Genomic DNA, 26860 nt, shown 5'->3' on the forward strand with positions numbered 1-26860 from the left:
CGCGCTCGCTCTCTCTCTCTCTCTCTCTCTCTCTCTCTCTCTCTCTCTCTCTCTCGCTCGCTCGCTCTCTCTCTCTCTCTCTCTCTCTCTCTCTCTCTCTCTCTCTCTCTCTCTCTCTCTCTCTCTCCTCCTCGCGCTAGCTCTCTCTCCCAGGCTCCGCTAGTGCTCTCTCTCCTCTCTCTCTCTCTCTCTTTTTTTTTTTTTTTTTGCATTTGCACGGGATTGTGGGAGGAAGCGGAGCGCAGCCAGACACCCCGCCGCCCGCCCCCCTTCCCCTCCCCCCTCCCCCAGCCGCCTTGTGCAAAGATGGCTGCACCGTGAGCGCAGAGGAGGAGGAGGCGGCGGCGGCGGCGGCGAAAGAGCGAGCACCCAGTGCCTGCACCCACTCCGGGGCCGTCCGGGACGCCCCCTCCCGAGCGCGCGTCCCCCTTCTCTCTTGCAAGCGCCGGGGCAAAGGCGGAGACAGCGGGGTCCCTCCTCCCCCCTTTCCCTCCTCCAGGGGGAACCCCCCCTCCTTGGCTCAGCGGCTGCACCCCTCCTTTGCCCGCCCCTCCGTCCCTGCCCCCTCCCTCCCCCGCCCGGGGCCTTCGGTGGCCGCAAAGAAAAAAAAAAAAAAGAGAGAGAGAGAAAGGGAGGAAAAAAGCAGCGGAGGGAGCGGCGGCGGAGGAGAGCGCGCGCGCGCCCCCTCCTTTCCCCCTCCCTCCCCCTCCCCCCAATTTCCACCGCGGCCAATTCATGGACAGGAACTACCCCAGCGCCGGCTTCGGGGACCCGCTCGGCGCCGGGGCGGGATGGAGTTACGAGAGGTCAGCGAAAGCTAGGTAAGGGGCTGAGGGGGACCTGGAGGAACGGGCCAAGAGGTGGGGGATTCCTGTCGGGCCCGGGCCTGGGGCCCGCCCGGCGACGCGTGCATCGCCAACTCCCCCTCCGGCTTTTGCAAGGGAGCGGCCTTCTTTGGGTTTGTAACAACGCCGCCGCCCCAGTTTGCAAATTGTAAACTCCGCCAAAGCCAGCTCCGGCTTGCAAAAGAGAAACGAAGCAGGCAGGCGAGGCGCAAAAACAAATTCGAACCGGGAAGGCCTTGGGAAGATGGGAAGGATTGGCAATGCAAGGCCTGGACTTGCCCCCATCTTTGGATTCCCGGCTTGCTGACCCCTCCCCCCAGGCGCCCCTGGCTCTGCAACTGCAAAGGTGGGAGAAAAGGAGAATTAGCTCGCAGACCTGGGGGGGCGCGCACCCCCTCCCAGGTCCTATTGTTCCGGGGCTGCGCGAGGCTGGGCCACTCGGGCCCTCCCCCCTCCAAGAAATTCCGCGCGCAGAGTGGGCACGGGGCCCCGCCCCCTTTGTAAGCTAGGTTTCTGTGTGTTGGGGGGGTCCTGGGATTAGGGGCACGCCCCCTTCTGCTCCCCACCTCCCTCAAAGCTGAGAATCCTGGTTGATGGTGCACTCTTTGCCCTCCGGTCCAGGGCCACAGATTTGGGCCCTTGTAGGGGTAGAGTCTGATCTTTTCCTCGTTTGTGTTTGCGTGTGTGAGCGTGGGCCCTTTGCACGCGTGGCCAGCGGCATGTTCACTTGTGAATCTGACTCTTGCAGATTAATCTGTGTTGCGTGTCCTCACTCTTCACCTGCCCTTCAGCCCCTCCCCCTCAACACTTGAGTTTCCTCAGCGTGTACAAGTTTTTCGAGTGGGACTTCACACTCAGGACCTTTTCTTCCCCCATTTGTGAATCGAACTCCTGTTTGCACACGCGCCTGGCTTTGCTGAGCCCATGCACTTGCACCTCAGACCCTGGGGATGTACCTCATTCATGTCAGTACTTGTACCTGGGACTTTCCCTGGGTCCTGTCCCCTCTCCACCTTCTCCCCTTGCCATTTGGGACACAGGCTGCCTCCTGCTCCTGGCTTGCCTGGATCCCTTCCCTAATTCAGCGTCTGTGCTGTTCCAGCGGGGCTTGGGGTACCCATGTGTTCCTGCAGGGTTGGACCTTTGGTTCTGTTGTGCCGGGGGAGGGTTCCAGGAGAGGACCACACTTTTCACTTGGGCTACTGTAGATTTCCCCCTTACGTCCTCTGTCTCTGCATGCCTGTTTGCAAACGTGGGACTCTGAAGGCTTCCAGAGTAGGGTCGTTTTTTGTGCTCCCCTCATGGGGCAATTGGATTCCTTGGTGTTATCTCAGGGTTCCGTGGAGTAACACCTCCAGTCAAGTGGGAGGTTCCCCCAGCCCTCTTCTCAGAAGATAGCTTGAGAGGAGATTCTGACATCTCTCCCTTGCTCTCAGCTTGGTCTACGGCAGCTCCCGGACCTCGCACCCAGAAACCGACATCTTGCACCGCCAGGCCTACGCGGCCCCCCACCCACTACAAAGCTATGCCACCAACCACCACCCGGCAGGTACGGGTCCCCATCCCGGAGGGCTGGGGCCGGTCCGCCCCCAAGACACCTGATTGGTTGCTGAAAGTTCCACCCCTGCTAATTGGCCTTGCCCTTGGTCCTGGCCCTCTTTTTTTCTTTTTTTTTTTTTGCCACTTCTCCTGATTGGTTGCCTCTGAGGCTGCTGGTCCCTGCTTCATTTCACACCGGATTCGTCAGGCGCTTTATGGACCCGCCCCCTTCACTCCTATTGGTTGCTACCCATCAGGGGCCCCCAAATCCCACCTTCTCTTCCAGGCTTTTCCTCCTCTCTCTAGCCCATCCCAGTCCTTTCTTTCCCAGTGAGTTTGCATGATCCTTTGGCTCCTTGGTTCCTTTTTTTCCCTTATTGGCTTCAATTTGTTGTCCCGCCCCTTTTTTTCTTAACGTAACCTCTCCACCAGCACCGTGGCCTTGCCGCCCACACCTCTGATTGGTTCCCTTCCCTCCGATTTTTAAACCAGTCCAGATTGACCCCTGGTTCTCCTGGTTGGCTCTTTCCCTGTTTTCTGCCTCTTTGGACTTTTTGTGAGTACTTCTGTGGTGCTGGGACTCGAACCTGAGCGTTGCATGTGCAGCACTTAGCAACGCCTTTCTTCCCTCCATGCTGCCTTTCCCTCCATTCCTGCCTGCCTTTAATTTTGAGACAGGGCCTCACTAAGTCGCTCAGGTTGTCTTTGAAGGTCTGATCCTCCTGCCTCAGCCTCGTGAGGACTGAGTTGAAAGGTGCTGGGTTCTATTTGCTTGTCTGCCCTCTTCTCTCCAGCCATTTTCTGAACTGGCCTAGGCTTTCCTCTCCCCTCTGACCCCTGCCTCCGCCTGGCCTGGTTGACCTGCCCTCTCGTGTCTTACCAGGCCTCTCTGGACTTTTTGACACTGGCCTCCACCACGCAGGCTCAGCAGGGCCTGACGCCTCCGTCATGAACCTCATCTCGGCCCTGGAGTCCCGGGGCCCCCAGCCTGGCCCCTCTGCCTCCTCTCTCCTCTCCCAGTTCCGAAGTCCTTCCTGGCAAACAGGTAAGCTACTGCGGGTTCCCAGAGGGCTGGAGAAGGGCTGTCTGGTGGTCCACTCTGACCTGTGGTCTTCTTCATCCCTAGCCATGCACACACCAGGCCCCACGGAACTCTTCATCTCGGGTGCCCTCCCGGGTTCCAGCACCTTTCCATCTTCCTCTGCCCTGTCTGCCTACCAGCACCCAGCTTCCTTCGGCAGCCGCCCCTTCCCAGTGCCCTCCTCCCTCAGTCTCCAGGACCCACCATTCAGTCCTCCTGCTAATGGGCTCCTGTCTCCCCATGATGTGCTCCACCTGAAGCCCTCGCAGGCGCCTACAGTGCCCTCGTCATTGGGTTTCGAGCGCCTGGCAGGGGGTGGTGTCTTGGGGCCTGCTGGCCTTGGCCCTGCTCAGACCCCCCCTTACCGTCCCGGTCCCCCAGATCCACCTCCACCTCCGCGCCACCTCCCCACTCAGTTCAATCTGCTGGCTTCTTCCTCAGCAGCCACTGCTGCGGAACCATCATCCCCTCAGCTCTACAACTTCTCGGGTGCTGCCCCGGGTCCGCCCCCCGAGCGGGCCCTGCCCCGACAGGACACAGTCATCAAACACTACCAGCGGCCAGCCAGTGCCCAGCCCCCACCGCCCCCACCCCCAGCCCATTCCCTGCAGCACTATCTGAGCTGCGGAGGCAGCTATCCCTCCATGGGCCACCGGGCCAGCTTGGCTTGCAGCCCTTTGGGAGGGGGGGAACCTTCTCCAGGTGCTGGAGAACCTAGCAAGGGTGGGCCCAGTGGAGCCACAACTGGAGCAGCTGGCCGGGCCGCAGGCCCGGAGACTGCTGGGGGAGGTGGGGCTGGGGGTGGTGGTGGGTACCGCCCTATCATCCAGTCCCCTGGTTACAAGACAAGCAAGGGAGGTTATGGACCAGGTACAGGGGGCGCCACCAGACCACCACCACCTCGATCTACCGCCACACCCAAGTGTCAGAGCCTGGGTGGACCAGCGGCTGCTTATGCTGCCGGAAAAGCCTCTGGGGCTGCCGGGGCTGGGGGCCAGGCATATTCTCCTGGTCAGCCCCAAGGGCTTCTGGGACCCCAGGCCTATGGGCAAGGGTTTGGAGGGGGTCAAGCACAGGACTTAAGCAAAGGCCCGAGCTATTCTGGTGGGCCTCCGCAGCCCCCCAGCGGTCCCCCACCTCCTGGCCTGGCTACCTGTCAGAGCTACTCTCCAGACCAGCTTCAGGGCCAGCTCTATGGGGTACAGGGTGAGCCTTACCCAGGGCCAGCTGCCCATTCACAGGGGCTCCCCACAGCCAGCCCCTCCCTCAGCTACAGTACTGGCCACTCTCCAGCTCTCTCAGGCCATGGAGGTGGCTGGGGACCCAGTTCTCTGGGAGGTGGTGGAGAGGCTAGCCCATCTCATATCATCCGGCCTCTCCAGTCACCGCCTGCTACTGGCCGCCCTCCTGGGGTTGGCTCTCCAGGAGCTCCTGGCAAATACCTAAGTTCTGTCTTAGCTTCGGCTCCATTCCTGGCGCCCCCTGGAGCCAGCAACTATTCCGCTGGAGCAGGTGGTTACAAGGGAAAAGGAGATGGCTCAGAGCTGCTTGCCGGCCCTGGTGGTGCTACCACTGAGCGCACAGAAGATGAAGAGTTTCTGATTCAGCACCTGCTTCAGGCACCCAGCCCACCTCGGACCTCAGGGGCAGACGGCTTGGTGGGCGAGGATGGGCCGGCTGGTGCCTCTAAGGGACTTGGGGGCAGTGGGGGAGCCGGAGGACCGCCAGGCACACCTTATGAATTGGCCAAGGAAGATCCCCAGAGGTACCACCTGCAGAGTGTCATCCGGACCAGTGCCAGCTTGGATGAGAGTGCCACGGCTGCACTGGAGCTGGGCCTGGGGAGGATGAAGGAGAAGAAGAAGGGGCCAGAACGAGGCGGCGAAACCCCAGAGGGACTCGCCACCTCAGTTGTTCACTATGGAGCAGGTGCCAAGGAGCTGGGAGCCTTCTTACAGAAGAGCCCACCTCCCCCACCACCCACGGCCCAGCCAACCCAGCCCACACCCCATGGCCTTCTCTTAGAGGCTGGAGGTCCTGACCTTCCAATGGTGCTGCCTCCACCTCCCCCCCAGCTGCTCCCTTCCGTGCTCAGCCACGCCCCCAGCCCCTCACCCAGTGCCCCCAAAGTTGGTGTCCACCTCCTTGAGCCAGCCACCCGGGATGGGGCTCCCCAGCCGCCCCCACCACCACCACCCATGCCTCTGCAGCTCGAAGCCCACCTTCGCAGTCATGGCCTGGAGCCCACAGCACCAAGTCCTCGTTTACGACCGGAGGAGAGCCTGGAGCCTCCTGGAGCAATGCAAGAATTGCTCGGGGCTCTGGAACCATTGCCGCCAGGTCCTGGGGACACTGGTGTGGGACCACCTAACTCAGAGGGCAAGGATCCTGCAGGCGCCTACAGAAGTCCCAGCCCTCAAGGGACCAAGGCACCACGGTTTGTACCCCTCACGTCTATCTGCTTTCCCGACTCATTGCTTCAGGATGAGGAACGGAGCTTTTTCCCCACCATGGAGGAGATGTTTGGTGGAGGGGCAGCTGATGACTATGGCAAGGCTGGACAGACTGAAGATGATGGGGACCCCAAGACTGGTGCCGGTCCACCCCCTGGCCCTACTGCTTATGACCCCTATGGACCCTACTGTGGAGGCCGGGCATCTGGAACTGGACCAGAGACTCCAGGCCTGGGTCTGGATCCCAACAAACCCCCTGAGCTTCCCTCCACAGTCAATGCAGAGCCACTGGGCCTGATCCAGGGCGGGCCACACCAGTCAGCACCCCCGCCGCCGCCGCCACCCCGCCACCACCTGTCTCCGAGCCCAAGGGTGGTCTCACCTCGCCCATCTTCTGCTCAACCAAGCCAAAGAAGCTGCTGAAGACATCCTCATTTCACTTACTACGGCGTCGAGACCCCCCCTTCCAGACACCCAAGAAGCTGTATGCGCAGGAGTATGAGTTTGAGGCTGATGAGGACAAAGCCGACGTACCTGCAGATATCCGTCTAAACCCAAGGCGCCTGCCTGATCTGGTGTCTAGCTGCCGCTCCCGACCAGCCCTCTCACCACTGGGTGATATAGACTTTTGCCCACCCAACCCTGGTCCTGATGGCCCTCGTCGCCGAGGCCGCAAGCCCACCAAGGCAAAGCGTGACGGTCCTCCCCGACCCCGGGGGAGACCCCGGATTCGTCCACTGGAGGGCCCCACCATTGCAGGGCCAGCCTCAGCCTCCATGGCCACTGATGGGGCCAAGAAACCTCGGGGCCGGGGTAGGGGAAGAGGCAGGAAGGCTGAGGAAATGGGAAGTACTCGGTTGGAGCCCCTGAAACCACTTAAGGTGAGGGGGACTGGGTCTTGGAGGGGTTGGGCTGGACTGTCTGAGGTTGAAGGTGGCCGGGTGGTCTAGGCATCGGAGTTGTGGTTACCTAGGTGGAATTCTGGTGTCTTCAGGAGCTGGAATATTGTAATGTGGTGCTCACGAGAGGACAGGGTGTCAGGAGAACCAGGTTCTAAGGCTTGTAAATGGAAGGATGGGCTGGGCATTCAGATCCTGTGTGCCTGAATATTATGGAAGGTCTGGGTACTGGAAGGAACTATTGACCTGGCCTCCTACCATTTAAATAAGGTCATTTGGATTGAAATCCAGGGCTCCACAGCCTGGTTGAAGGTTTTGGACTTGGTCTAAAGTAAGGTGGGGTATGGAACTCCTAGGTCTCAGAGATTTGGAAGGATAAAATGTGGATCCCTGGATCTGAGGGAGGAGACCTATGGCATGGGCCCCTGGACCTTGACTCTTTGCTGTCCCCATGTCTAGATCAAGCTGTCTGTGCCCAAGGCTGGTGAGGGCATGGGAGCACCTTCCAATGATGCCATCTCGGGTGTAGACCACAATAGCCTGGATTCCAACCTGACCCGGGAGAAAATTGAGGCCAAGATCAAGGAGGTAGAAGAGAAGCAGCCGGAGATGAAGTCAGGCTTTATGGCTTCTTTCCTCGACTTTCTCAAGTCAGGCAAGCGGCACCCGCCACTCTACCAAGCCGGCCTGACGCCTCCACTAAGCCCCCCTAAGAGTGTGCCAACCTCTGTGGCCACCCGAGGCCTGCAGCCCCCACCACCCACCACACCCACTGTGCCGCCGCCGCACCCTGCACCTTCTGGTCCTTTTGGCCTGGGGGGCGCGTTAGAGGCTGCAGAAAGTGAGGGGCTCGGGCTGGGCTGCCCTTCGCCCTGCAAGCGCCTGGATGAAGAGCTGAAACGCAACCTGGAGACACTGCCCTCTTTCTCCTCTGATGAAGAAGATTCTGTGGCCAAGAACCGAGACCTACAGGAAAGCATTTCCTCGGCCATCTCTGCCCTGGATGATCCACCACTCCCAGGGCCTAAGGACACTGCTACACCAGAGGAACCGCCCTTAGGCCCTGGATCTACACCTGCAGTCTCAGGGCCACCCCCTCTCCCAAGCCTGCCCAGCACCAACAGCAATGGAAGTCCTGGTGAGCTCTCCGAAGGTGGTCTGGGGATGGTGTGAGTCAGCAGACACAGTTGTGTAGACAAGCATGTATGGCAAAGGTGATTTCCTGAGTGACAGAAAAAAGTCCTTTCTGAGAGGAAACATCCTTTTTTTTTTTTGTTTGTTTTGTTTTTTGAGGCAGGGTTTCTCTGTGTAGCTTTGTGCCTTTCCTGGATCTTGCTTTGTAGACCAGGCTGGCCTCGAACTCACAGAGATCCGCCTGCCTCTGCCTCCCGAGTGCTGGGATTAAAGGCGTGCGCCACCCCCCCCCCGGCTGTTTTTGTTTTTGTTTCGGTTTTTTGAGACAGGGTTTCTCTGTGTAGCTTTGGTGCCTGTCCTGGAGCTCGCTCTGTAGATTTGAGGCTGGCCTCAAACTCGGAAATCCGCCTAGCTCTGCCTCCCGAGTGCTGGGATTGAATTCGTGAGCCACCACCACCACCCGTCGGAACATCTTTTCTTAATGAGCTCAGAAGTGTTGCAGGGAATCACAGGGCCTGGTACCGGGCCCTAGAGGATGCTAGAGACAGAATAGGCTGTAAGTGATAGGGACATGTAATGGGGTAACAGAGAAGTCTTAGGAACTGTTATGGAATGTGAGCCTCAGAAGTGCTCTGAGGAGTCAATAGTGAGGCCTGGGTGTGGATTCAGTGGTAGGGCCCATGCCTAGAATCCCCAGTAAGGACTGGGGGCATGGCTCAGAGGTAGAGTGCCTGTGGAGAATCTGCCAGGGAAGGGACTCATGGTGTTTTTCCCAAATGAGTGAAAAACTTGGGTTCTATCCTTAGTACTATGAAAAGTATGTGGGGGACTGGAGAGCTGGCTCAGCGGGTCAGCGTGCTTATTGCTCTTCCAGAGGGACCTGGGTTTGGTTCCCAGCACCCACATCCTACTGCCTGTAAATCCAGTTCCAGAGGATCTGGTACCCTCTTCTGTCTCTGTAGGTAGCTTTGCATAAATGGCACACACACACAGACACACACACACACACACACACACACTCACACTCACACACAGTAATTAGGTAGATGTGGATGGCATTAGAAGTCTATGACAGCAGATAGGGGAGGCATGGGAGAGGTTTGTAAAAGGTCATGAATGTCTTTGGAGGGAATGAGGACTTGGGAGTCACAGAAGGGGCCTAGCTTCAGAGTTACACATTAGGTTATGGAGCTAAGGGTTAACCAAGGTGGTGGTGGCACATATCTATAACCCCAGCTCTTGGGAGGCAGAAGCAGGCGGATCTCCGTGAGTTTGAGGCTATCCTGGTCTACAAAGTGAGTTCCAGGATAGCCACGGTGGGTACACAGAGAAACCCTGTCTCAAGAAACTTTAAAAAAAGAAAAAAAAAGGTTGGACAGGGGCTTCAAGGGCTTGGAGAGACTGACAGGGGCCTTATTAGCTCCTTATTAGCTCCATGCGGTTTCTGAAGTGATGGTGGCGGTCTCACAGAAGGAAGCAGGAGGGACCTCTACAGGAGAGTGATCGTCTCCTGCTTCTGCTCCACCCTTAGTGACGCCTAAGGACATTTGTGGATATGCCGGGGGGCTAAGTGGCAGTTAGAGGCACAAGGATTTGTATGGTTAGTAGAGCTGGGCATAGTGGCACATGACTGTCATTCTGAGGCTGAAGCAGGAAAATCAGGAGGTGACGGCCAGCTTGGGCTACACAGGGGAAGTCCAGAGCAGACCACATATCTGATGTCTGTCTCCCTCTCCCTCTCCCCCTCCCCCTCCCCCTCTCCCTCACAGAGCCTCCTCTGCTGGAGGAGAAGCCCCCCCCCCACCCCACCTCCTGCCCCAACGCCGCAGCCTGCCCCACCCCCACCCCCACCCCCAGTTCCAGCCTTGCCCTCACCTACTCCACTGGTGACCCCTGTGGCTAGCTCACCTCCTCCACCACAGCCGCCACCTCCGCCAGCATTGCCCTCGCCACCCCCACCACCCCCGCCAGCACCCCCAGCTGTCCCACCAGTTGCTGCTCCGGAGGAGCCTGCTGCCCCATCCCCAGAGGACCCTGAACCTCCGGACGCCCGGCCCCTGCACCTTGCCAAGAAGCAGGAGACAGCAGCTGTGTGCGGGGAGACAGACGAGGAAGCCGGAGAGAGCGGTGGTGAGGGCATCTTCCGGGAGCGGGATGAGTTTGTCATCCGTGCAGAGGACATCCCCTCCCTCAAGGTGAGTCTCAGCATTGTTCACAAATGGAGCCTGACCACGTGTCTTATGTCACTGATTGACAAGCCAGCCTGTGTGGGGGTGCAGGCAGAGGGGTTACCGAGGCGGGCTTGCGGTGGTGCTTCTGGGTCCACGGTGGGTCTGACGGGACTGGTAGCGGTGGTGAGTGAGGACACTTGCTTTCCTTCACTCTGTCCCTCTTCCATGACACTCGCTGAGCCTTTTGGGGTTGATTCAGATGGACTGTTTCAGGCTGTGTGATCTTCAGTCACTTCAGGTTCTCCGCATCCCCTTCTGCCCATCGCAGAAGGAAGGTTCTCCGACCAGACTGGGTGTCTGTACATATCTAGAAGGCTGTGTGACATTGTGTCCATTTAGTAGAATGACAGAGGGGTCTGCCTCCCCATCCCCCAGGGCCATATGACTTCTCAGGCGGTGGGCTCTTGACCAGATTTACAGGGCCAGACATTAATCCCCTCCTGTGGACCAGGCTCAGATCCAGTTAGAGCCGTTGGTTGCCCCATACCCGCCATGCCACTGATGCGGCAGTGAGCACATCTTGCCTGGCAGGTCAGTGTTGTGGAATTTAGGATTCAAAATTCATCATTTGGTGATTCCAGTTCTTGGGGATTTCCTTCCAGAAGGGATCCAACCAGAGTATATTCTTTTCCATTTACATATTTGATGTCACCCTAGTGCAGGTCTGTGTAACTTGCAGGTGGTATAACAGCTGTTTGCTTTGGGATGCTCACTGTGTGTCAGGCTGAGTTTAATTTTTTTTTTTTTTTTTTTTTTTTTTTGGAGACAGGGTTTTTCTGTGCAGCCCTGGCTATCTGGAGCTCACTCTGTAGACCAGACTAGCCTCAAACTCAGAGATCCTTCTGCCTCTCCCTCCAAGTGCTGGGATTAAAGGCCTGCACCACCAGTGCCTGGCTGAGTTTTAAATTCTTGGTGTAGAACTGGACCTGCTGGTATCAGCCTGCCATCCCAGGTTCTGTGGGGGTTGTGACAGGAGGACCCTAAGTCCAGGACCTTCCTGTGCTACAGAATAGAGGGAAGGCCAGCCTGGAAAATATAGTGAAGAAATTAATACAAAAAAGGCTGGGAATACAGCTCAGTGACAGTACACTTGGCTCCTGATAAGAACCTTCCCAGAGATGGGATCTCACTGTGAGCTCTGCCTGGGCTGTACCTCACTGTGTAGGTCCAGCTGGCTCCTGATAGGGACCTTCCCGGAGACGGGGTCTCCCTGTGAGCTCTGCCTGGGCTGTACCTCACTGTGTAGGTCCGGCTGGCTCCTGATAGGGACCTTCCCGGAGACGGGGTCTCCCTGTGAGCTCTGCCTGGGCTGTTCCTCACTGTGTAGGTCCGGCTGGCTCCTGATAGGGACCTTCCCGGAGACGGGGTCTCCCTGTGAGCTCTGCCTGGGCTGTACCTCACTGTGTAGGTCCGGCTGGCTCCCAGGTACTCCAATCCTCTTGTCCCATCCTCATGACTACAGTACTGCAGATGTGTACCACCATGCTTGGCCATAGTCCAGTTTTGTATTTTGTCTTTCTTTGTGACAAGGTCTCTACAGAGCCCTGGCTATCCTGGAACTCATTATGTAGACCAGGCTGGCCTCAAACTCACAGAGACCTGCCTCTGCATGCGGTACCACTCCCGGCTTCCAGTTTAGTAAATAAAGATTTATCAGCAACATGAAATCTGTGGGTGTTTGTCACATGATCTGGCAGAGTGAAACTGGAAACAGCCAATAGTATTAACCAACTTCCTGCTCCCCAAAGAATTAGGTGTGCTCTAAGAGGTTTGGTTTACAGGCATATCTGGCTGAATCAGGGGTACCCTGAAAGCGTGGTCCAGCAATAGGATGCTTGCCTAGAATCCCCCAGGGAGAAGCTGAGGGTGTGACTCAGTGGTCAGTGCTGGTCAGGAATCTCTTTGGTTCTGGGCTTGGTAGGGTATGTCAGCTGCTCCGATGAAGTAGAGCTGATGCTCAGCTGGCTGCCATCTCTCTGTCGTCAGCACAGGGAGGCTGTTCTGCATGTCTTTGGTGGGATTATGCATTGCCATTGTGCACATTGTATTGCATTGAATCTCGGCTGGTTCTTTCTCCAGTTCACATGGATATTGGGTTGAATTCATGACAAGGACAGAAACTTCTAAGAATTTTTTGTGAGGTGGACCTAACAATTTTAGTTTTTTGTTTCGTTTATCTTGAGTACTGGGAATTGGGACTGGAGCGATGGTTGATTGGATAAGGGCAATGTCTCCCTAATTTACCCAGGCTGGCCTGGGCCTCACTTGTTGGTAATCTGGCCAGATTGCAAGCTTTCCACAGTCCTTGTGCTGTGTCTTTTCTGACCCTGGTGAACAGGGCTCCAGGCAGTGACTTTACTAGCCCCATCTTACAGATCAGGAAAGCCAGTGGGCCTTGGGAAGGGACCCATTCCCTGGCCAGGGCTGGGACAGGAGCCAGGGCCATCCATCTGATACTACCCAGCTGGTGTGGGAGAGGGAAGGGGCCAGGCGAGGACTCAGATGCTTAAAATACTACTCAAGTGTGAGCAGTGGCAGGGCCCAGCCCTGAGGCCATGCCTCTTGCTGGGGTCAGGGACTCCTGGAGGTGAGCAAGTCAGCCTTCTCCCACACCAGGTTTGCTGGACTCCACTGTACCTCCCCAGCTGAGGAGGTGGGCTGCCATGTTGTCGTCCTAAGCCTCAGTTTTCTCCATCACAGCTGGTGACATGAGCTTCTCCCAGGGGTATGTTGATAATGCTGGCCTATCCTGGTCTCTACAGCCCACACACAGAAGGTGCTGGAAACATTGGATCTGTTGCTGTGATACTGGGCTGGCTTTTACTACAAGGCTTGGTAAATACTCAGTAAAATACAGAGGGTGTATGTCGGGCCCTGCCATGATTGGCTTTTCTGGCTCTTTTTTAAACCCTTGGTGGTCCGAGCAGTGTTGTTTTGAGGCTGAGGCAGGAAGGTCCTCAGGTGAGCCCCTGACTCTCAGACCAGCCTTGGAAAGCAGCAGACATGTGTGAAGCTGATATCCCAGCGCTTGGAAAGTGGAGCCAGTAAGGTCAGAAGTAGAGGTCATCCTCATCTGTGTAACAGATTGAGGCCAACCTGGGCTACATGAGATTCTGTCTCAAATGAAACAGAAACTAGGGAAATGGCTGAGTCGGTAAGTCCCTCGTAAGCATGGGGACTTACCTTACTGAGCTCCGTCCCACAAACTCTGGTGGTATCTACTTGTACTTCCTAAGTCTGCTTAGGAGGCAGAGACGGGTGGGTCCCTGGGGGCTTGCTTGCCAGGCAGCTGAGGACCTGAGTTTGACCCCTAGGACTCACCAGGTGAAAGGAGAAAACAGATTCCCACGAGTCGCCTTCCAAACTCCACAGCTGAGCCACACGCACGCCTGTATACACACAAATGGATTTATATTCATTAATTAATAGTAAGAATTACGTCCAGTGAGATGGCTCATTAGGTAAAGGCACCTGTCCCAAAATCTGATGGCTTGAGTTCCATTTCTGGGACCTTCACTGAGGATTCTAGGCAGGGGCTCTACCACTGAGCCACACCCCAGCCCCTCACTGGGGCATTCTAGGCAGGGGCTCCCAACTCTGTATGAAAGTTTAAACTTTATCATTTCCACAAGTATAGAAAATTCAGGTGAGCCAGGGGATGATGGCACATGTCTTTAATCCCAGTACTAGGAAGGCAGAGTCAGGTGGATCTCTGTGAGTTTGAGGCCAGCCTGGTCTACAGGGTGAGTCCAGGGCAAGTTCCAGAATAGCCAGAGCTAAACAGGGAGTTGGGAAGGGAATTCAAGTGAAATTGGCCATTTGAATGTACTTTATTATTTAAGTCAAATATCTAAGCCAGGCATGGTGGTGCATGCCTTTAATCTCAGCGCTGGGGAGACAGAGGCAGGCAGATCTCTGTGAGTTCAATGCCAGCCTGGTCTACAGAGTGAGTCCAGGGCAGCCAAAAGCTACACAGAGAAACGCTGAAAAAGAAGAAAGCTATATGGATAACGGGCTTCCAGATTGGATGGTGCAGGGTTGGTCACTGGCTACTTCAGCGTCCTTGTCTGAAAAGGAGAAGGGTGCTCCAGCTCAGTTCTGTAGAAGGGTGAGTGTCATGGCCAGTGTCAGGCCTCATGTGAGAAGTATGGCAGGTTTGAGGAAATGCTAGCGTGAGGGGCTGGACCATGAGTACAGCCCGGGAAGGAGGCCAAGGCCAGATCATGGAGGACCTGGGGTACTGGGGTTGGGTGGACAGCTGCTCTTGAAGACGCCGTCTTTGCTGGTGGGGCCCTTGGTCAGCAGGGAGGTAAAGGAGGTGACTGGGGGAAGTTTCAGGCCCTCAGAGCCATATATTTGTTGCTGCTGTCCATGACTGCCTTCCTGTTGTTGGGACCGTGCTTGATTTGGTTTTGTGTATGGTTTTGCTCTGTTGCTCTGAAGGGCCTTGAACTCTGACACACAAGAGATTTTCTTGCCTATCCAAGCATGGTGGCTCTCCTGTAATCCCTGCCCTTGGGAGTCTGAGGCAGGATTACCACAAGTTGGAGGCTGACTTGTCTACGTAGAGAGTTCCAGGCTGCTGGACCTAGCTAACCTTTCTTGTTACATAGCATACGTGGGTGTAGGTAGCTCACCTGCTCACATTCCTGCTACTAACAGCAGCACATGGCTTAGTTTATCACAGGTCACATTCTTAGGAGATAATCTGATTGGTCCCAGTCATCCTTTGGTTCCAAGATGGAAACTAGAGATTGTCCTACCCATTGACTGTTCGAGTCAGATGTCCTGCAGTGAGCTGACTTCCTCAGTATACGGTCCGTGAGATGGGCAGCTTCCTAGTCAATCATTGAGCCTCCTTGGCTATACAATTGACAAGAAGAGAGCCTGGAAGTACGAGCCTTAAAGATAGACTGGGGTGGATGCAAGGATGTGATATCTGGGTTCATTCCTGAAGACTGAAAATAGGAGTTGTAGAGATGGTTTAGCTGCTCTTGGAGAGGACCTGGGTTCAGTTCCCCAACACCCACATCGTACTCCTCACAACCATGGATTCTACCCCCAGAGGATGTCTTGCCCTCTTCTGTCCTCCACGGGTACACGCACCCACAGACAGACATGTAGTAATAAAAATCAATAATGAAGAATAGGAAGGGTGTTTTGGAGGAAGACCAAACGCCCAGTTGGGAAAAGAGCAGAGAGGCAGATCTGGAGAGGCTTGGTGCCTGGTGAGGAGCCCCAACAGGACTTCATGGAGGTCTCTTCAGAACCAGAACAGTGAGTTTTTTGTTCACACTGGTTGGGCATGAAAGTCTGATATGACTGCAAACTTTTGAGAGGTCTGATTCCTGTAGGGCAGGGTTTGGGATAAGGGAGAGGACTCGAAGGCATTGTTTCCCTGCCGGGCTAAATGTCTGTGTATTTTGGAGCTGAGCAGAATGTGGTCTGAAATAGATTTATCTTTTGGGGGCCTCTGACCCAGCCTGTGATGTCACAGAGCAGGAGGGATGGGAGCCATGTGGTAGCTTGGAAGAAAGGACGGGGGTGCAGGGTGCCTGCGTCCTTGCTTTACCTCTGTATGCCACTTTTACCCTCTCTGTGCTTTTCATTCAGCAAGTTGTTAGAACCCCTTCTTTACATGTACATGACTGATTCAGGAATCATGAAAAAGAAATGAGGGTGTGGAAATAAATCTCACCAGGCTATGACTACATAGTCATCACTTGGCATGCCAATACCCATACTATGCTGGTACTCAAAGCAGACATTACCAATAGATCCCAGGTCCTGCTACTTCTGAGTACAAAATTAAAAGGCAGACGTGACTAATTGATTGCAGTTATCACCTGAATTCTTCTTGATCACTTGATCTGTAGCCTTTGAATGCAATAACCACCTCTCTGCATTCTTGTGTCACCCAGGACATACTTCACTCTCTTCAAGTACCCATTTAGACATCACCTCTTTCAGGAAGCACTTTTGTGTCTCAGTCTGTAACCCAGGCTGGCCTCAACGTCGAAGCAGTCAGACTCCCAGAATGCTGGGATTGCAGGCATGCAGTACCACGCCTGGCTTCTTCGGGCCGTTGAGGGTTTTGTGCCTGTGTTTTATCTCCTCTGTGGTCCCCTTCATGTGTGAAGGTCAGTTGCCAGGGGTAAAGCCTGTGCCATGGGACCCTAGTGCTACAGCCCTGGGAGTGGAGGATGTCAGAGGTCAAGAGGGAGAGCCTGTCTGTCCCTGCTGTCCTTCATCTGGCAGGTTGATGACATATCTCATACCTAACGCCTAGGGCTGGAAGCCAGGGAAGAAAATGTGCTAGGAAAGAGCCCTGTTGCTGAGCCACACCCCATCCCCTCACAGGGGATTCTAGGCTGGCTTCCCACCATTCAGCTCTTTACTTCTTGAGATGGTGTCTTACTGTGTATCCTTGCCTGGCTTTGATCTCTCAGTCCTCCTGCCTCAGCCTCCTAAGTAGCAGGGATGATTAGCCCACGCCATCATGCCCATACTCCATTCTGTGTATTTGTGTGTATTGTTCCCTGTGTTTGGAATGCCTCGTGAAAGGCCTTGTGGTTATCACTGTCTCCTCAGATTGCTATACTAAGTTGCAGTAGCCTGGGTGGCTTATGGACAAATGTCTTACAGCTCTGGAGACTGGGAGTTCAAGGTCAGCCTGCGGCAGATTTGGTTTCTGGTAGAAGCTTCTTCCTGGTTCTGGATGGCACCTTCAGGCTATACCCCCAAAAGAAGGGGCCAGGTTGATTGTTTTTTGACTCTTTAAAGATTTGTTTTATTTTATTTTTATTTATGTGTATGTCTTTGTAAGTGTATGTGTGTGGGCCCTCGGAGGCTGGCTAGAACTGCAGGCATTTGTGACCCATCTGAAGTGTGCTGGGAACCGAACGTGGCTCCTCTGGAAGAACGGTATGCTCTCTTAACCAGTGAGCCATCTCTCCAGCCCCAACTTCTACCTCTTAACCTAGTTCCATAGATGTTCTCTTCACATTATCACAAGTTATTGCTTTGTTTGTCTTTTAGCATTGTGTTCAGAAGTAGTGAGATCTGGGGTCAGTTAGTGATGTCTGCTGTGAGTACCAGCCCCAGTATTGAGGCCTGCATGCTAGATAATGGCTGTCTATTCTTGGATTGTGCAGTTTGCTTACACAGACTCAGTTTTTTATGACTCTTAGCTCAGTCACATGAGTGTAGAGAAGGTGTTCTAACAGTCTGCTGAATAGGAGGCACAGAGAGGGTCTTGCCTAAAGTCACATAAGGAGACGGACAGGGATGCTGGTGTAGGAGCTGACCATGGCTGTGAGTCTCTGCTGCTGTGTTCCTGGGTCTAGCAAGTATTCAGGTATCACTAATGGTGGGTACGTGTTCAGAGCTTACCGTACTTAAATATCAGTAAGTTCAAACACTGTGGTGTAAGCAAAAGAAGCCTGCCTACTCAAGCGTTAGTAGGTAGCTGGGCCAGATTGTGCAGCCTGCCATCCCAGATCCAGGGGAGGCCGACCCATGAGGATGGTAAGTTAGTGAGACTGTCTTAGATCCTGGGGGTGTAACCCTCATCAGTGAGGGCCTGGGGGGTCAACAGTGCCGCAGCACACACAAGACTTTGGGTTCAGCCCTGACACTGGAAAAAAGGAACATTTTAACGAGACACTAGGAAAACATGGGTAGAATCAGGCTTCCTCTTGGGGGTTAGGGCATTACGAGACCATCAAGAGGACAGTGTTTGTAGATGGGTCTTCATTTTGGGGGGGGGGTTTGTTTGTTTATTTGTTTTTGTGACAGCCTTGCAATGTAGCCTAGGCCAGCTTACACTTGTGACAATCTTCCTGCCTCAGTTTCTTATGCTGGGATTAGAGGTGTGAGCTACCATGTCTCTCCAGCTTTCTCTATGGGGACAGGCCAGCAGGGCAAGGATGAGGGTAACCTTGTAGGCCTCCCTGTTCTCCTCCTCAGCTGGCACTACAGACCGGCCGTGAGCCTCCACCCATCTGGCGTGTCCAGAAGGCCCTTCTGCAGAAGTTCACTCCAGAGATCAAGGATGGCCAGAGGCAGTTTTGCGCCACCAGTAATGTAAGCCGTTGGGTTGTGGTGCAGACTTTGGGGTAGAGTGCTCAGTACTGGGGTCCCTCTCTGGCATGGCCGAGGCAGGGTGGAGACCTCCTTTTCCGGAGGTGGGTTTTTACGGGTAAAGCATGCTGGCTCTCACAGGCTTTGGTCCCTCCACAGTATTTGGGTTATTTTGGGGATGCGAAAAACCGGTACCAGCGCCTCTATGTGAAGTTCTTGGAGAATGTCAACAAGAAGGATTATGTGAGGGTGTGCGCTCGGAAACCCTGGCACCGGCCCCCATTGCCAGTCAGGTACCGACAGTGACAGGGTCCCTGAGAGGGAAGGGTGAGGCTGGTTCCATATACAGGCGATGGAGCTTTTCAGTGAGGGAACTAGAAGCCAGGAGACAAGCTGGGAGAAGGAGAAAGAGACCCATAGTGGGAGAAGCAGGCAGCAGAGACTCAGAGAGATAAACCCAGAGAGGTGGTGGCAGAGACCCAGAGTGAGGGGCACTGAGAGGCAGACCCAGAGAGAGGAAGGAGAGAGGCTTGGGGGGGCGGGAGAGCAGAGATTTCCCCACCTACGCATGAAGAAAGCATGAACAACATTTGTGAGCGTTATGGGATATATCTCAGGGTCCCAGGGGGTGAGAGTGAGAACCTTCAACCTGCTGATAACAGTCTCTTCTGTGCTTTCCCAGACGGTCTGGGCAGACCAAGGGCCCTACCCCTGTGGGGGGCGGCTCTGCACCGCCATCCAAGGCCCCAGCTCCACCTCCTAAGCCGGAGACCCCTGAGAAGGTAACATCAGAGAAGCCTCCAGAAGTGACACCGGAGCCCGCCGTACTCGAGCCCCCTGCCCCAGAGCAGCCCTCCCCACCCCGACCTGCGGAGAAGGAGAGGGTAACCCGTGGTGGTGATAGACCTTTACGGAGCGAACGGGCCACCAGTGGGCGGCAGATGAGGAATGACCGGAGCCTGGCCACAGGACAGTCCACCACCTCCCGGCTGCCCAAAACCAGGCCCACGAAGGTGAAGGCCGAGCCACCTCCGAAGAAGAGGAAGAAGTGGTTGAAAGAGGCAGTGGGTAATGCCTCAGCGGGTGGCAGGCCTGGAGGCAGCTCCTCAGACTCAGAGTCCTCCCCTGGTGCTCCCAGTGAGGATGGTAAGTTCCGGGGGCTGAAGGCGGAGGGGGTCACCTAGGGAGGGAATACTGGCCTTCAGGAGGGCCAGGGTGAGTGTCAGCCTGAGGACTGTAGATAGCCTCCACAAGATGGGGACAAAGGGAACTCCTCCCCAGCAATGGAAGACGCTAACAGTTAACAGTCACAGTCACTTTCCTATATAATGATGTCTGTCTGCTCAAACCTTGGTACATAATTGCCTAATTTTCAGGACAGCCCTAAGAGGTAGCTGCTGCTGTAACTCCATCTAGAAGATAGGCATACTGACATAGGCCAGCCATCCGGGGCCACATGAGAACACGGTATCAAAAAATTGAAAGAATAGCTGGGTGTTGGTGGCGCACGCCTTTAATCCCAGCACTGGGGAGGCAGAGGCAGGCGGATCTCTGAGTTCAAGGACAGCCTGGTCTATAGAGCGAGTTCCAGGACAGCCAGGGCTACACAGAGAAACCCTGTCCTGGGAAAAAAAAACAAAACCCAACAAGACATTTCTAAAATAAAAATAAGGGCGAGATGTAACTCAGTGTTTGAATCTTCTGTATTGCAGAGTAAATAAATTAGTTACAGAATATATAAATAAACAAATAAAACACCGTGTACAGATGAGGGAACAGGCACCAGGAGGGAGCACCTGTCTTGGGTGCTCACCGAGTCCAGCAAAGCCAGCAGCACTTGTTATGTTGAGTGGTAGGTGGTTTGGGTTCATCACAGGTCCTTAGGCCTGGGACAGATGTGGGACCAGCCTCTATCCCGGAGCCCAGAGACAGTGGTGTTTCTTCTGACTCCCTGGCTGACCCTGAGAAAGGCATGACCTCACCTGTAGAGTTGAACATGTATACCACATCCGTTTGCAAAGATTCCAGGCATTTATTTATTTATTTATTGCTTACATATATGTCTGTGTTCCTGTGGGCGGATTTTTCTGTCCCACCAGCCAGCTCCCAAATCACGACACGGAAACTCATTATGAAATCTTGGCCAGTAGCTTAGGCTTGTTTTTAACCAGCTCTTATAATTTAAATTAACCCATATCTTTTAATCTATGGTCTATCTACCATGTGGCTTTTACCTCTATCCCATTTTGTGTGTTGGACTTGTTCCCCCTCTAGCTGGCTACCTTGGCGTCTCTGCCCTTCTTCCCAGCATTCTCTCTGCTCTGAATCGGCCCGAAAATCCTGCATAGCTATTAGCCATTTAGCTTTTTTAAACCAGTAACACTGGCGCATCTTCACAGTGTACAAAAAGATAATCCACGGGGGCTGGAGAGATGGCTCAGAGGTTAAGAGCACCGATTGCTCTTCAAGAGGTCCTGAGTTCAAGTCTCAGCACCCACATGGTGGCTTACAACCATCTGTAATGAGATCTGGCAACCTCTTCTGTGTACATAATAAATAAATAAATCTTTAAAAAAAAAAAAAAAGATAATCCACAATGTGCACCACGTGTATACCTGGTGCAGCGGAGGCCAGAAGAAGGTGGTGGGTGCTGGAACTGCCATGCGGGTACCGGGTCCTCTCGAGCAGTCAGTGCTCTTAACCGCTAAGCCATGTCTCCAGCCCCAGTGTAGATTTTTGTTATTTGTTTTGTTTCTTTTTTCTTTTCTTTTTCTTTTTCTTTCAAGACAGGGTTTCTCTGTGTAGCCCTGGCTGTCCTGGATCTAGCTCTGTAGCCCAGGCTGGCCTCCAACTCACAGAGATCTGCCTACCTCTGCCTCCTGAGTGCTGGGGTTAAAGGTATGCACCACTGCCGCCCGGCTCTAGTGTAAATTTTTAACTTAGTCTGTGTTCAGCTGTGAAAGCAGTTGGTCAGTGTGGTCCTTTCCCTCACAGCTTTTTCATCTTTCGTTTTTCTTTTCTTTGCCTCCTCCTCCTCCTTCTTCTCTTCCCTCTCTTTTCTCTGTTTTTATTATTATTGTTATTATTAAGATGATTTATGTAGCCCAGGAGGCCTTGGAACTTGCTCTGTACTTGAGGGTGGCCCTTGCCTCTCGGATCCTCCTGCCTCCACCTGTGGCGTGGCAGTACTGGCATTGTAGGCGTTCATCATCATGCCCAGTTTGTTTGGTGCTGGGCATGGGACCTCGGGATTTGTGTATGCTGGACGAGCACTCTGCCAGCTCAGCTGCATCCTCGGCCCTCGTCTCTGCGCTTTGTTCGGATATGTTGGTTTCAGTGGAGTCTCACTGTGCAGCTCTGGCTGGCCTTGAACTCAGATCCACCTGCCTCTGCCTCCCAAGTGGGAGTAAAAGTGTGCACCACCACTATCAGCTGATCGGTCTTGATTCAGTGTCTTCGTAACCAACTTTGTTTCTGTGGATTTCAAAGGAACCACACTGAATTAGGCCCAGTTTACTGGCCCCAAATGGTAGTTCTTGTCACTCCGTGTTCTTGTGACCTTGAATATGTCATTCCAACTGAAGAGGCCAAGCCACTTTTTTCTGATCTCAGTCTCCAGGGGCTTGCCTGTGCCCTTTTAGCAAGAGCCTGCACTATGAACCCATCCTTGCCATTGAAAGTAGTGTGTGTGTGTGTGTGTGTGTGTGTGTGTGTGTGTGTGTGTGTGTGTGTGTGTGTGTCTATGGCACAGTAGCCTAGAGATAAGTTTATGTCCCATATCTCCCCAGAGCGGGTAGTTCCAGGACGGTTGCTGAAGACACGGGCCATGCGAGAGATGTACCGAAGCTATGTGGAGATGCTAGTGAGCACAGCCCTGGACCCGGACATGATCCAGGCCCTGGAAGACACGCATGGTGAGCTGGACCAGGGAAGAAGGCTGGACCTCAGAGGAGGGAAGGAGTTGTGGGTGGGTGCTGGTTTCCTGGGGCTGAAGGATGGGCCTGGGAGAAAGGCTAGGGCCTGGGGAGGAGGGATCAGCCTATGGTTAGGTCTGGGGTTGAGCACTGGGCACTTAGTCCTTGGAGAGGAAAGCTGGGGCCTGTGGAGGAGCGCTAAACCTGGACTCAGTAGTCCGAGGGAGAAGGGGATTTGGGGACCCCAGCCTCTTTCCTCCTGTGCATGGGAGCTGCTATTTTCTGACACCCCTGCTCTTGCAGATGAACTCTACCTTCCACCCATGCGGAAGATTGATGGCCTCCTCAATGAGCACAAGAAAAAGGTCCTGAAGCGGCTGTCACTGAGCCCAGCTCTGCAGGTACTTGGGGGCCTGAGTGGGGCTTGCATAGGGCCTGATCAGGTGTGGCGATTGGAGTGTGGGGTGCCAGCCACTAGAAGTCCCTTAAGTTCTTCCCTAGAGGAGGGTCATTGCAAGGGCCTGCTGTCCTGGGCTCGGCTGGGAGGTGAAAGCTAAGCTGGAGAGGCCTTGGCTTCCCAGCAGGCCCAGAGCAAATGTTCATGAGCAAGGGCAGGGCCTGATGCTTTTGTTGGGCCACCCTGTAACCTGGCTCCTGTCCGTATGAGACAAGACTCAAATCCCAGGACTCAGTCCTGCCTGCCATTTCTCTCTGGAATGGCCCGTTATGCTGGACAGAGCATCCCAGGGCCACCTTGGGAATCCTGAGGTACAATGCTAACATGGTACCGAGGATTCGAGTCCTGATATCATGGGGCTGGGGATGTGGCTCAGTTCGTAGTGTGCCTTGCGTCCATCCACAGGACTGCCTTACCCAGACATGGTGGTGCAGGCCTGACACTCTTCAGGCTGTAAACATGGGAGGCTGCTTGGGGTTCTGGAAAAAGTTAGTCCTATTTGGATTGTTTGGGATGGCTTTTAGATTGTCACTGAGAATTAAATCTGGGATAGAATAATAAGTTGTCTTGGAGATGCTTGGCAATATGTTAGTCTGACTTGGAAAAGGTAGGGTAAAAATTTTCATCTGATTCTAAGGATTCTGTTTGATACATTTCTTTTGTTTTTTGGTTTGGTTTGGTTTGGTTTGAGACAGGGTCTTTCTAGGTAGCCTTGGCTATCTTGGAACTCTATGTGTAGACCAGGCTGGCCTTGAACTCAGAGATCAGCCTGCATATACCTGTCATCCAGCTATTTGGTAGGCTGAGGCAGGAGAATCAAAACTCAAAGCCATCTTGGACCACTTAATGAGCCTGTGTTACAAGATAAAAAGTAATTGTGTGGTACCACATTCCTGTAATCCCAGTACTTGGAAGGAAGAGGCAGGTGAATCTCTGTGGGTTCAAGGCCAGCCAGGGCTACATAGTGAGATCATATCTTTAAAAAAGAGAGAGCCAGCGAGAACTCCAATTGGTAGTAGTCTGACTCTGCTCCCCTGGGTCAGATGTTCATCTGGTGTACACAGTTCTGGGATAGGTTGGGCTTGCGCTGTGAACTACAGTACACAATTTTAGATAGAGGCAGCGTATGAGTGTTTCACCTTCATGCGTGCATATGCACCAGGTGTGTGCAGTGCCCTCAAGGCCAGAGGAGGGCAGCAGATCTCTTGGAACTGAAATTACAGGGGGCTGTAAGCCGCCATGTAGATGCTGGGAACCAAACCTGGATCTTCTGCAGCTTTTGACCCATCTCTCCAGCCACCAGTGTGTGTGTGTGTGTGTTTCCACTGGAGACCAGAGGCTGGCTTCAGATCCCCCATATTTGCAGTTATGAGCCACTCTATGTGGGTGCTAGGAACTGAACCTCGGTTGTCTGCAAGAACAGAGCTGTCTCCCCGTGCCACAGAGCACATAATTTGGGGTGTTACAGAATGGTGGGTAGAAAAGTGGTATTTGGGAGATTTGAGGCCATGATAGAGTCATAGGGGCAGGACCGCCAGGCCTAGGAGACAACATATGCCTGTGGGTCTCCTGAAACTCTCTTAGGGGACAGTGAAAGATCTGAGTGCTGGAGTTGGGTGGTGTGTGGGTCCAGGGAGGTGGCCACTGACCCTTTGGCTTCCCGCAGGATGCCCTGCACACGTTCCCACAGCTGCAGGTGGAGCAGACTGGAGAAGGCTCTCCCGAGGAGGGGGCTGTGCGGCTGCGGCCTGCAGGGGAGCCCTACAACCGCAAGACGCTCAGCAAGCTCAAGAGAAGTGTCGTGCGGGCCCAGGTAGGACCTGACCCCAGGAGGGGTGACCCTCGGTGGAGTGGTGATGGGCTGAGGCTCTGAGCATCTGCTCCTCTGTGCAGGAGTTCAAGGTGGAGCTGGAGAAGTCGGGGTACTACACCCTCTACCACTCTCTACACCACTACAAATACCACACCTTCCTGCGCTGCCGAGACCAGGTGAGTCCCCAGCCCAGACCCTCAGCCCCCCTCCCCTAGACCTGGGGGTCTAACCCCAGCCTTCCTCCTTCGGACTCAGGGCCCTGGTCCCATCCTTTCCCTAGCCGTTTCTTCCCACGCAGCTTCTCTTTGCTTCCCCACAGACCCTGGCCATCGAGGGTGGTGCCGAGGACCTGGGCCAAGAGGAAGTAGTCCAGCAGTGTATGCGGAACCAGCCATGGCTCGAGCAGCTCTTCGACTCCTTCAGCGACCTGCTGGCCCAAGCACAGGCCCACAGCCGCTGCGGGTGACTGCACCCGACCTGGCGAGGCGGGCACCTCCTCCACGAACTGAGAACTGGACAGAACTGTCCTCTGGAGCTGACGTCTGGGCTCCCTCGCTGCCAGGAGGGAAGGGGTCGTCCTCAGCCAGGGTGTATCCACACAGCCCTCCCCTCTATCCCTCTGACGCCCTCCCCCATTCGTGTACAGAGAAATTATTTATATATATGTATAAATGTCTATTTAGTAACACTTGCCCTGGCCCCTGGCCCAGCCCACCCAACACAGCCATTGCTCCTGCCCTCCACCATGTACATAATGTATAGGAAAATTCTATGTATGGTTGAGGGAGGTGGGGCAACTTGAGAGAACTGGGGGACGCCCTCTGCTCTCAAGCTCCCCCCTCCAGGCCAACATCTTTGCTAAAGGCTGCTCCCCAAGGGCGTGTGGTGTTGGGTGGGAGGGGCCAAACATCTTGTTAATTATTTTTAATCTTATTTATTGTACATACCTAGGGTGGGGGAGGGATGGAGAGGGAGGGTGAGAAGGCTCCCCTCGTCCTGCCCTCCTGTTCCTTTTCTACGGCATCTGTCTCCCCCACCCTCAGCCCACTTCCTTTGTCTCTTCTCAATGTGGCTCTATTTTTTAATGCCTTTCTCCGTCCCTTCCTGCTCCTTTTTGCCCTGTTCCCTCCTCTCCCTGACCTCTTGCTCTTGGGCGCTGTACAACTCACCTTGTATACACTGTGTACACAGAACCAGCCAAACGAAACCCAACAGCAACACTTGACCAGCAGGCTGGAGTGCTCTGTCTGCGGCGGTGGGGTGGGCCTGGGCAGTGGGAGCAAGGGTAGCCAAAGGGCCTTTGATGAAGCCCACTCAGGTAGACAGCCTAGGGTTAGTGTGTGTGTGTGTGTGTGTGTGTGTGTGTGTGTGTGTGTGTGTGTGTGTGTGTGTGGCGCCCTGAAATGTAATGATCTCACACAAGCATGAATTTTGTCATGGTTTGTCAAGATCAAGGATGTGGGGGTGGACAGGGATCTGCCAGGCTGCCCAGGGGATTGTGGCTGCAGGATCCCCGCGTAAGGCTGGAGGCCTCACTTCTTTACTGTGTGGTGTTTCCTTGGAACTCATTGAGCATTCTTACAGTATGGTGGCTGACCAGGAGGAAACCATCTAAGTCATCTGCCAGTGTCTCACAGACTCTCCAAAGCCTTGGGGCTGGAGAGGTAGCTCAATAGTTAAGAACACTAGCTGCTCTTGCAGAGGACCACACTGGATGACATACACAGAAGACAATTGGACTCTACTTTTTGGTCTCCTGTAGTCTAAACTCACCAAGTAACCGACTGACATTGAACTTCTAATCCTCCTCCTTCTACTTCCCAGGTGCCAGGATTATAGGCGTGTGGGTCCCATGTCCCTATCCCCACCCCCCGCCCCCCAACCTGGTTAAATTCCACTTTTTATTTAATTTTTTTGGTTTTTCAAGACAGGGTTTCTCTGTGTAGCTTTTTAAAGAATAGATTTTTCAGGTGACAGGAGCTGGGTATTAATTTCTACTACAGAGTTGAGGGTTCCCTTTACCACTGTCAGATTCTGGGGCTAAGTCGCCAAGAAGCACTTGAGACAGCCTAGGTTGGTGGGGAGCTCTCAGTTGACTGGGAGTATGGGTCTGTACCATAATGAATGTTAGGTACTGTTACTGAGTCATTTGCTGTTGAGAGTGCCCCTGAAGCCCTCCAAGAGCATGCAGGAATTCTGTCCCAGGTCTCTGAGCCAAAATCAAGTTAAATAGATGCTGGGTGTGATGGCTTATACATGTAATCACAGGAGGAGTTACCATGGAAACTCGAGGCCAGCCTGAAAAGGGATGGGGTCAGGTCTTGCTGGTAGAGCCCTTGCCTAGAATCCCCCAGTGAGGGGCTGGGGTGTGGCTTAGTGGTAGAGCTCCTGCCTAGAATCCCCCAGTGAGGG

General features: G+C 54.3%; 1 protein-coding gene across 1 annotated transcript; it reads left to right on the forward strand.

The window, feature by feature from the left end:
• The first annotated feature begins 635 nt into the window (after window positions 1-635).
• On the forward strand, window positions 636-25673 carry Prr12 (proline rich 12). Its single transcript, XM_052712870.1, is given in 16 exon segments — window positions 636-821; window positions 2282-2394; window positions 3268-3429; window positions 3511-6258; window positions 6261-6799; window positions 7277-7955; window positions 9721-9743; window positions 9745-10146; window positions 18151-18267; window positions 18424-18557; window positions 18947-19410; window positions 22053-22178; window positions 22482-22579; window positions 24302-24448; window positions 24529-24624; window positions 24768-25673. Coding segments are annotated over 16 exon segments (6081 nt in total). The 5' UTR covers window positions 636-735; the 3' UTR covers window positions 24915-25673.
• Window positions 25674-26860: the final 1187 nt, after the last annotated feature.

Source organism: Peromyscus californicus, unplaced genomic scaffold (genome assembly GCF_007827085.1).
Source record: "Peromyscus californicus insignis strain IS unplaced genomic scaffold, ASM782708v3 Scaffold_4__1_contigs__length_199733344, whole genome shotgun sequence".
Lineage (NCBI taxonomy): Eukaryota > Metazoa > Chordata > Mammalia > Rodentia > Cricetidae > Peromyscus > Peromyscus californicus.